General features: G+C 41.3%; 1 protein-coding gene across 9 annotated transcripts in view; it reads right to left on the bottom strand.

The window, feature by feature from the left end:
- Window positions 1-12,056, bottom strand: part of PPP3CB (protein phosphatase 3 catalytic subunit beta) — a 1,016,614-nt gene that overhangs the window by 133,996 nt on the left and 870,562 nt on the right. For all 9 annotated transcript variants that reach the window (XM_086922326.1, XM_086922329.1, XM_086922328.1 and 6 more), the window contains one exon: window positions 2,723-2,820. In XM_086922326.1, coding sequence (XP_086778452.1) covers window positions 2,723-2,820 — 98 coding nt within the window. The remainder of the gene's footprint in view (window positions 1-2,722; window positions 2,821-12,056) is intronic.

Below are 12,056 nucleotides of genomic sequence, written 5' to 3'. Positions count from 1 at the left end.
GAACCTGCTTGGTTTACATGCTCGGATGGGTGAATTCCCTCATGCAATTATGAAAAGGACTTTCGGCATGGACCCCTGTGTATAATTTACAATTGTACCTAGGATAAAAGTATTCATAGTTGTGCCACCGAATTCCCTCCGAATTTTATATTCTAAAGGGAAAGTACGTGCTGCTGTGGCAAAACCCTTTATCTTAGCCCCAATAATTTGGGAAGAGGTAAAATAATGCCATTAACCCCTTGGACGCGGCCGCGATTCGGCGCATGTGCGGCACATTCCGATCGCGGGTGTGGTCATGACGGCCGGGAGCCGTCATCAGCACACGAGCACTGTGTGCCATGACGGCTCCCGGCCGTCATCAGCATGGAAGGGGTTAAAAAAAAAAATGCTCCTAACTGGAGTAAATCTTCTACTATTACCATGATCAGAATGAGTAGAAAAAATTTGTGTTTCAAGACTCTGTAGGTGTTCTCAAACCTTCCAGGCCATAGCCTCACTGGAAGGCCCACTACGCAATCCTGGAAAAGGATTAATCCATGCACAATATTAAAGCATCCTCAAGTAACGGGACCTATGGCTATATCAATTCATAGGTACACAATGAACATGAAAATGGCTTTGTGAATTGGTCCAAATGACTGTAGGTCAGCGAATTTGCCTCCTCACTCCAACAATACCTGGTCCAGCCTCGCTTTTTGCTCTTGCCTCTGCTCCCACTTCTTGCTCGCTCTTCTCCTATGATCTTCCCATCCATTGCTTAACACTAGCAAGCAGTCCGGACTAATGTGGTGTATTGAAAGCGGAACTGGTTAAATCGGGAGCACGAAATGGGTAGCTGCCCCATACCATTTAGCCTCTATGTGGCTCCCCTGGAGGTCACAACACTATCCAAGTGTCTTAGGCTGAGTACAGCTGATTCAACCACCAACGATGGTATTGGCAACTTTGCAGGTGCTGAAACAGGCCTATTGACCATTTAGCAACTTCCCCGGACAATGATGAGAGTCAGTGAGCTGCCAGAGAACGCAACCTAACTATGGAGAGAGTGCAGCCCGGGATTGCGCATGCGTCTCTTGCAACTGAAATTGAAAAATGGGCAACAGTTGTACCCACAGGTACACATTCTTTCATGCGCAAGTTCTTGATGAGGGGAGATAAAAGCCTTTAATAGCAGATCGTGGCAAGACTGGGTAGATGTTTCAAAAGTTCACTACCTCTGGTAATCGCGAACTTTGTAAAACCTAAATTCAAATCAAATCAAGATGTCGGCCCCCTAGTGCGCATGTGCAGCGGGCAAATTTCAATGTCTTTATTTTTACCAATCCCATTCAAAGATGATCACTGTGAACGCTCATACAACCACAGAGGCTATTTTTTAATGGGATTAGGAAAAAAATGCTTTCACAGAAGAGTGCTGTTGATGTGCGTGCGCCCACGGTGGCCATCTTTGAATGGGATTGGTAAAAATAAAATGCTTTCAAATATGGCCGCCGTGGATGTGCATGCATCTGTGAATTTATTTTATGTTCTTACTAATTCCATTTAAAGATGGGCACGATAAATATGGCCATATTTTTGGTGGCCTTGTACCATAAAACAAAAATCCTTGTTAAAACCAATATATTCAAGGCCAACATCTATTAGCTTTGCCAAAGTTTTTTTTATTCCAGATGCACTATGACGACAGAACTCAGAGAAATAAGAAAATAAACTTTCCGTTTATAGGGAGATTACAAACTCTCACTTATATGTAAATATATAGTGCATGAAAAAAAAAAACTTTAACATTGGTGCAGATAGCCACCCGCAAGCACAGCAGAATTACAGATGTTTTCACTCGACCTCTGCAAAAAGCGCCCTTCTTTAAAATGCATGTTTTTACAATATGGAGAGAAAGACTCCGTATTCGGCGATGCGTGGGTAATAGGTGATTGTTCAGATGACCAACTTAAAAAAATCTTCACAAACATATCAGATATCTATGATCTATTAAAGTCGCACTTTTTTTTAAACTTGTTTTCTTGCCAACTGCTGTTCGTCTAAACATCCATCGCACAGACAAAGAGCTAAAACAAATTGGCAACACCTCACAAACTGGGTTGTAGCTACTTCAACAACAAAAGACAGACATCAGTGTCTGGGAAAGTGGTTTAATTTTAACATACTAATACAGACAGACAGCTATTTCTAAAAAGACAGACACATTAAAAATAGCTACAACTACAGAGGAAATAAACAAGTGTTTATAAAAATAACTTAGGGATGCTAAACTGTACATAACGCGTTTGTGTACTGTTTACCATGATACATAGAAAGGGATAATTAACGTGTCGTAAATACATAGTAAAGCAGGCGGTCCATTTCACTAAAATCAAGAGTGTTCCAAATTCACATACCTTCGCATACAGAACCGAGGGATGAATCATGATTACCAATAACTGGTTATTATGCTGCAACTTAAAATGAACCCACAGATTGTTTTATTAAGGTATGCATGGTTTGGGGAAGATGCAGAGTAGATTTAATTTTCTATCTAGTTTGGTTCTACACCCAAACAGGGTGAATATTTTCCAATGCCAAACTGAACCATGTTTAAATTACACTCGAAGACAATGACTGAAAAGGGTTAAACACTCCCAGCATATTTTAGGTGCAGGGCTAAAAAAAGAATGATATATGCCCAAGTCCATCTGAGGCACAACAAGTTGCATAACATTATTACCACTTTGCAGAGTCTGTCGTCCTCCAGCAAGCACCCCACTAGGTAACATTCCAGTAGGAGTTAAGCCTTTGAGTGTTAGCACACTTTCACTCTCCTCCCTAGAAAGAAAGAAAAAAAAAGCCAACTTGAATCTTTTTCAGAGACGTAAAATACACAGGGCATATGAATGCGAGAATGAACGTTTTAAACTCGAATTTGTAACCACACTAAGGAACTGTCCTACATATATATCCAATCTGACGCAATCTAGTGAATATCATCATGCAAGTCAATGACATTTATGATGTACAAAAAGCTATGCTATTCTCAACATTAAGCAGTATTTGAGGTCATTTAAAAAGTAACACCTCTATTTGCGTTTGAACTCCGACCGTTATATATATATATATATATATATATATATATATATATATATATATATATATATATATATATATATATATATACTCCAACCTCCGTTCTCCTATCACAATCGCCTTTGCTCTCGATCGCGCTGAAAACAGACACGGACCAAACGTGAGATGTTGGTTTCAAATTTTATTCAGCTCATATATATATATATGATTCACACCACATAGCCCAGTTAGACCCAGTGGAAGGCGTCAGCCGAAACGTGTCATTTAGAGAAAAATTATTTTTCCATAAACATATGTAATGCTTACGCACATGGAAAGACAGAGGGAATAAAAACATCTAAACAGAGAACTTGCCTCTTGAATGCTGCTTTTCTCGATTGTGCTGCATGCATGGGGTGTTGTGAAGACTGAACGCCGAAAGGGAGTGTATATATATGTACTTCAAAGGTTTGTGAATTTCAAAATGTTTTCACTCATTCAATAGATACTTATATGAGTGCAGATTTCCTACCTTTTGGTAAACCAGTCACTATATTTACATTTAAGTTCTTGATCCAAAAATTAATAAGTTTAAACATCTCAGTCAAATGAAAACAAGAAAAAAAACAACACACACATAGCAGACCCAACTCGCAACCCCCAGATCTACCTACCAAGCCAAGACTGCATTTAGATGGGGGTGCCACACCCCAAACGCCTCCCAAGCAGCTACGCCGCTGGCTGACCAGGAAATTCTACATTATTTCCAGTCTCCCATTAAATGCCTTTTAACTAGCGTTAGATTATTTTGACTACTGATAGATTTTCAAGACGCACACAACCAGAGCAAACGTCGGACTCTCCCATTAGGTGACGGCGATCTTTTTTCACCTACAAAAAACTGTGCTCCCCAACCCAAAGGTGACAATATTTTACATTTCTTTTGAAAATTGTGTATCATACAGATGTTTCACTACACTATAAACTTCGTTATTCATTGCAGTGCTCAGTTAAGAGACTCACTTTGGGTTCTTTCTTCTTACTCTGTTGTTGGTGAACCACCAAGGCATAAATTATCCCTAAACTTTCCACTGGTGGTCTCTAGATTATGTCATTAATTACGTTGAATACATTATAATAATACCAATTATATTTTCTTCTTGGGACAATCATCTCACTACAGAATTCAACTGTGGATGATGGGGAGGATATTTGTACTATTCCTTGTCTTTGCCTACACTTTATTCATTGTAAACATGTATGGATTGCCTTTTTAATCAATTCAATTATGCTTTTCAACTGACACAGGATCATTGACCTGACGAACAACTCGGGTATCAGTTACAAAAAAGGGTTCCAAAAGTTGGGTCACCATAATTTAGGACTGACATTTTTGACCACATGTGGGCAAAAGCCCATCTCAATAATTTAACTGTGACATGGTTCAAAACAATTCGCTCTATAGCCAAACAATGTTCACAATGTAGCACTGGTCACTCTTATGTTTCTACAGAGCCGTATACCACCACTGGATTTCTATGCAGCACTTTGGATGTCGTCATTTTAATACACTAACTTACCAACACAGTAGACTGACACCATTTTGATTCAGTTCACGTTAATGAGGCATTCAATGAATACACATGATTTTCTCCCACTATTTTCTTTAATTTAGATATATATACTTACTTGAGCACAAATTCCAAAATGGGTGTGAGTGGATCCTTTGGAACAACTATTTGTTTATACTTAATTACACATATTCCTTGGCATACTGTGTTGCTCCATCTTATGATATATGTCATATGGCAGTCAGCCTTTAAATTATAGGATTGATTGGATGATACATCAGAAATGAGTTACAATAAGATGAAATCCAGTGTATTACATATAATGGTCGCAATCAATAATAACTAGACAAACTATGAGCGAATAATAGTCTTTCAACCTAATCCTCATAGGTGCAACCTTGTATAGGGGTTTTTGTATGTGTGGTTCTAGACACACACATCTTCAAACTCTGCACTGCACAGCTCCTGTACTACTAGTTATTCATTTAGGCCCTCATTAGGATTGCGGTTTTTCCGCATCCTCTGGGCCGGCGGAAGTGTCCGCTGGCCCGGAGGATGCGGAAAAACAGCTGCGGAGACTTCAAAGACCCCCGCCAGATTAGGATGGCTGGGGGGTCAGGAAGACCGTCAGGGTGGCGGTCACATCCTAATCTGAACGGAGGGAGCGCCGCTGCCCCTGTGGACGGTCCCTCCTACTCTGGGGTGGCGGACGGACGCAGGTCCGTCCGCCATCCTAATGAGCACCATAGATCGGTTGAAATATTAACATTTCTAGAATTCTTGTTGACTATAGCCTTCAGTGCACTAAACAATATATTAAAACATGGAAGAAAACATTAATTGAAAATTCAAATTATAAAATATTTTCTGCACAAACATGGTAGAATTAAGAGAAAGTTGTGAGGATAACCTACAACATAGGGATAGGGAAAAATGCAGAAAGCATCTAGCCCCAATGAGTTTTCACATTCTCTGTGTTTGAAAAATGCAGCCTGCTGACCTGAAATAAAACGAGTCGATCTCAAATGAAAACGGCAAGTTTAGCATAAACTGACATATGTGCATATATCACAAGACCCATTTGAAAACTGCTCCCTGAATCCCTATGCTTTGAAGGCGATCAAAGAAAATGGTAAAACGGAAAATCATGTCAACGACAGCTGACAGATCTATAGGGATCAGAGCTCTGAGACCGTCAAAATGTTTAATCTTATGTTTGTTCAGGGATGTTAAGAAGAGAGATTCAGTACATCACCGAGGTAGAAGAGTTGGCAGCAGTTTTTCGATGGTCCCAGCTTCCACAAAAATCCAATCAGTTTTGACTTAAGATGCCTTCAGTATAACTTTCAGTATAAAACGACAAAAGCTGGAGGGGTCTAGAGGGTAGATGTCAGACCATTTTTTTGCAGTCACAAACCGGAACTATTAATGACTCGCAGTATATGGTTTGCGACTCTCTATTAGGAAGGGGCATGCCAAGGGCGTCCCTTCCTAATAGCGAGTACAAATGGCATGTACCATTGTTTTGCGACCATATTTGTGGCTGCAAAACACTCACAGTTTACCACCCTATTCAAAAGTGTGGTTTCTGGAACCACTGCCTGGCCTTAAAAAATGAAACTGAAAAGTTTATTTTTTTTTTCCTTTTAAATGCAGCCTGTTTTCCTTTAAGGAAAAAGGGCTGCATTTAAAAAAAACTGCTTCATTAAAAAAGCAGTCACAGACATGGTTGTCTGCTGACCCCAGCAGGCCACAATTCCTGTGATTGCTAGCCATTCCCAATAGGGTCGCAAATTACGACAGTCTCATGCAGATTAATGAGGCATGCAATTTGCAACCCCATTGGGAATCGCAAACAGTATCTGAGACACTGTTGTACATTACATTTAGTGAGTCACAAATTGAGAGTCGCAATTTGACACAATTTGCGACTCGCTAAATGCAAGCATCGTACATCTGGCACTAATGGTTTACGAAATGTTTTATTTCAAAATGGGAGAAACAATGGCTTACATCAGTACCTGTGGACAAGGACTTGTTACTATCGCTCACTATAATAATAAGAATCAGAAATCACTGTATTCTAACTGTATTTATACAGATCATAAAAGTTCATAAATACATAATCCATTAATTTTATAAAATAGGATTAAAATATTCTTTAAAAAACAATTGTTTTATTGCACAGTGTCCTGGTTTTTAGGGAAAGAGATAAGAAAGATGCAACACCGTAACAAACATAATGGTCAGACAACATTTGTCAAAAGAGCATACTTGGATGGCATTATCTAAATTTTTGTTTGCACATAATCGGCAGTATGAACTTTTTTACAATGTGCAAGATAGAATTTACAAAAAAAGAAAATATGTATGTTGGATTGTGAGGACACACCATCACATGGACAAAGAGCAGTAGCGGTGGGTGAGATTTTAAAGTGGTGGGGCGCAAAGTGATTTGCATACAGCACCGTAGCGAGCGAGCGCAGCGAGCGAGCCTGAACCCCAAAAGGGGGGTTCGGGGGGATAACCCCCCCCAAGAAAATTTTTGAAAAAAAGAAGAAAAATCGCGCATTTTCAAGCAAATTTGAGAAAGCAGGAAGGTTAATAAAGCAATTGTGAAAGTGCAGTTATTACATTAATAGATGGCATAACATAGGTAGCTGCTTATTCAGTATAACCACAGAGCCTGCATACATTCCGTCATATTACGCTCAGGTGCTGAATTCAGACTATAAGACTTTCATGAAAATCTCAGCCCTAAGAGTAGAAGAATTTGTTGTGGGTGATGACACAAGGAAAGATCAAATCATTGCAATTGGTGGCACTGACAGAGTGAAGTTATTCTAAGATGGACTCAGCAACCATGGATAAGGCAGCATGATGGAAGGATGGCAGCCATATCAAGATCCTGCCCTACAACATTGGTACTGACTGTTACCCCATTACCAATAAACAGTTTTTGATGTGGAATAAATAGATTCCTTGTGTTTTCACAGCTTTAAATCAGAATATTTAGCAACTAGAATGGGATGTCAATGACCCATGACTGATGCCAAGCAAGCAACAATGGTACATGCAGGGGAGTAAAATGTATTGAACCGTTCTCAGACCATCCCCAAGGATCGCTTATAGACTAGCATCTGTCCCACCTATTAGTCATGAAAATGCACATGAGCTACCCAATTATAAAACTTTGCCCACAACCACAACAGGAGGTGCCACTGATGTGAGTAGTAAAGGCTAAATTTAAGGTGAGCATTACATAACAGAGACACATTTCAGACTCAGATACTGCTGGAAGGGGATCCAGTTGTCTTTTGGCTGGGAAGTCACTGGGGAAGCAATGAGGCAATGAGGAATATATGTGTGACAGATTCATTACAAATCACTTAATCAGGATATTCCCAAAAAACTCTGAGTGAAAGGGACAAAACGGGAGAGATGAGCCTTGTAATTCAAACGCACCAGCAGAAAAGATGTGACTGGTTTCCTTGCCATCAACATACAATAAGCCTTTTTTTTAATGCAGATTTATATAGCACAAACTCGACCCAAAGGTATTGGAGCACTTTACATGAGCACCGGTTATGTTACACAGGGACACATTCAGGCACAGGGAGATTAAGTGATTTGCCCAGAATCACAGTCCTTTTAAACCCATAAGTAATTTAAACCGTGCCCCCAACCAAGGTCAGCAACAGGTGCTGCTGCACCCGTCTCACCGCCCTAAAGCCGGCTCTGTATGTACTCCTCCAGGTACTCGGAGGCCAATGTTGGGCAATTACCAGTGGCTTACACGCACATCAAAAATAAAAGATGTGATGGATAAAGAACAAGTTGTGTTTTACTCCCACCACACATACAGCTGAAGAAACACTGGTCCTTCGAATAACTCTCCCTAGGTCCTCTAGGCGAGGCTGGACCCGTACACAGCGCCTGGATACCCTCGTGGGCGGTGGAGCGCTCTACAAATACACATAACCTACCCTTAAACATGAATAAAGGTGGAGGGGCAGTCGACATGTGGTGTACTGTGAGAAACCACCATGTGCTGCAAACATTAATGGGTACTCGAGCCTTCAGATCAGCAAGTTAACAGCTAACACTGAAAGCCTATCAGAAGCCAGACTTGGGCCAAGACAGAAAAACTGAAAGAAAACACTGACAAACGACACCATAGGGCCAACAGTCAGGGAGTAGACAAAAAACAAATCAATAAAAAACCAGCCCTTGAATTCACCACTATCATTTTTCAGACTATTGTTTAGCGACTATTAGTCATCATCCTCAAGTTTTTTTCGGATTTCAAAAATCCTTAACACCACATACAGTACAGTTTCATAATTCATCAAAACAATTAAAACATTGTTAAAATAGCAACATTATTAAAAGCAGAAGGGAATAACAACTACACTGCCTTTGTGAATGATACAGGCTAAACAATATTTCATTAGATAAAAACTACTCTTACAAATGTGTGTAAAGAGTTCACGACACGCAGCACCAATGTATGATAAAGTGCAAGTAACAATCTATAAGGGAATAAACCTCGGGGCACATGAACAACATTTAAAAGTAAGACAGGCCTGGGCTGGTCACGTGTCCCCAGATGCAAAAAGCAGAATTAAAGAATCCATATTATAACAGCGTTTTGAAGCCACGTGCAAAAAGGCGGACTAGAACATACAACCTTTCAAATGCCCCTGCGGGAATGTATATCATAATGGCAATCATATAGGCATATCATGCACAGATCAATGGTTGTCTATACCACAGGCATGTCATGCACTGGTGATTATTTCAATACGACATTCCATAAATCAAATTAAATTAAATTCATATGTGGTCAAAAAAGTTACACAGGCCCGATTGCCCACGTGAACAGGTGAAATTAAAGAGAGTTGTGAGACTCTAAATTAGAATGAATTGCATACAAAAGAGATCATGGCTCCAATTCCAGCATGTATACATACCAGAAATCTATCTAGAGCAGTGAACGTTGTGTTGATTAACTTGCTTTGTATGCACTGTTAAGAACTAACCTTGAAATGAGATCCCACAAAAACAAAACACAAGCTCCTCACCCGTGTGTATTATGTGGGTCAGCTACGGTTGTGCGGATGTGTCGGATCAGTACATCTGTGCATACCTTAATTTAACCTTATACCCCTGTGTATCAGTGCGTATAATTCGTGCTGATATCCTTATTCCGTACTAAAAATCCTACCTGTATTTGTCAACAAGAAAGAAGAAGATCTGTGGGTCTGGCAGGTAAAATTGGTAAGGAAAAGGGAAGAGAAAACAAAAAGAAACGTTCGTTCAGTACTCTGAACAACTTGCATGCTCTTTTTGTCCCAATTAGGACTGTCTAAAACGGTCCTTGCATTTTAGCAATTATCGTACATACTGAGTGAACCAGCGACCTCGGCGTGCATGTTGATTAACATAACACTCAGAAATTATAAGAGGGAATGAAAGAGGACTCACAGTAAAGTCTGTGTGCTATTCAAAAAATCGATATTTACAACAAGGGGTGGTGAGGGACAGAGTCTCTGAATTAAGCAGAAAGCTCTCACCCAGTCAAGAGATCAGGGCTAGATCCAACACCGTTTTTTAGCTCACTGCACCATCCCAGTTTCAGAACCTGGCTGTATGCAAATTAGTCTGTTCCTGTCCCAGTGCATGATGGGAACAGGGCAAACCAAACTACAAAAGCCAATTCTTACACTGGGAAGGAAACAAGCTCCCGGGGACCGGTTTCTGGCATTACAGCCGTCTTCGGCCCGGTTTGCTTGAATCCTGATGGTGCAATGAGCAAGGGTCTCACATCTGAGAATACCCTTCCACGCTTAGGGTGGACAAAAATATTTACAACAAGGGGTGGTGAGGGACAGAGTCTCTGAATTAAGCAGAAAGCTCTCACCCAGTCAAGAGATCAGGGCTAGATCCAACACCGTTTTTTAGCTCACTGCACCATCCCAGTTTCAGAACCTGGCTGTATGCAAATTAGTCTGTTCCTGTCCCAGTGCATGATGGGAACAGGGCAAACCAAACTACAAAAGCCAATTCTTACACTGGGAAGGAAACAAGCTCCCGGGGACCGGTTTCTGGCATTACAGCCGTCTTCGGCCCGGTTTGCTTGAATCCTGATGGTGCAATGAGCAAGGGTCTCACATCTGAGAATACCCTTCCACGCTTAGGGTGGACAAAAATATTTACAACAAGGGGTGGTGAGGGACAGAGTCTCTGAATTAAGCAGAAAGCTCTCACCCAGTCAAGAGATCAGGGCTAGATCCAACACCGTTTTTTAGCTCACTGCACCATCCCAGTTTCAGAACCTGGCTGTATGCAAATTAGTCTGTTCCTGTCCCAGTGCATGATGGGAACAGGGCAAACCAAACTACAAAAGCCAATTCTTACACTGGGAAGGAAACAAGCTCCCGGGGACCGGTTTCTGGCATTACAGCCGTCTTCGGCCCGGTTTGCTTGAATCCTGATGGTGCAATGAGCAAGGGTCTCACATCTGAGAATACCCTTCCACGCTTAGGGTGGACAAAAATATTTACAACAAGGGGTGGTGAGGGACAGAGTCTCTGAATTAAGCAGAAAGCTCTCACCCAGTCAAGAGATCAGGGCTAGATCCAACACCGTTTTTTAGCTCACTGCACCATCCCAGTTTCAGAACCTGGCTGTATGCAAATTAGTCTGTTCCTGTCCCAGTGCATGATGGGAACAGGGCAAACCAAACTACAAAAGCCAATTCTTACACTGGGAAGGAAACAAGCTCCCGGGGACCGGTTTCTGGCATTACAGCCGTCTTCGGCCCGGTTTGCTTGAATCCTGATGGTGCAATGAGCAAGGGTCTCACATCTGAGAATACCCTTCCACGCTTAGGGTGGACAAAAATATTTACAACAAGGGGTGGTGAGGGACAGAGTCTCTGAATTAAGCAGAAAGCTCTCACCCAGTCAAGAGATCAGGGCTAGATCCAACACCGTTTTTTAGCTCACTGCACCATCCCAGTTTCAGAACCTGGCTGTATGCAAATTAGTCTGTTCCTGTCCCAGTGCATGATGGGAACAGGGCAAACCAAACTACAAAAGCCAATTCTTACACTGGGAAGGAAACAAGCTCCCGGGGACCGGTTTCTGGCATTACAGCCGTCTTCGGCCCGGTTTGCTTGAATCCTGATGGTGCAATGAGCAAGGGTCTCACATCTGAGAATACCCTTCCACGCTTAGGGTGGACAAAAATATTTACAACAAGGGGTGGTGAGGGACAGAGTCTCTGAATTAAGCAGAAAGCTCTCACCCAGTCAAGAGATCAGGGCTAGATCCAACACCGTTTTTTTAGCTCACTGCACCATCCCAGTTTCAGAACCTGGCTGTATGCAAATTAGTCTGTTCCTGTCCCAGTGCATGATGGGAA

Source organism: Lissotriton vulgaris, chromosome 5 (genome assembly GCF_964263255.1).
Source record: "Lissotriton vulgaris chromosome 5, aLisVul1.2, whole genome shotgun sequence".
NCBI classification, from domain to species: domain Eukaryota; kingdom Metazoa; phylum Chordata; class Amphibia; order Caudata; family Salamandridae; genus Lissotriton; species Lissotriton vulgaris.
This window is presented reverse-complemented; position numbering and strand designations above follow the sequence as displayed.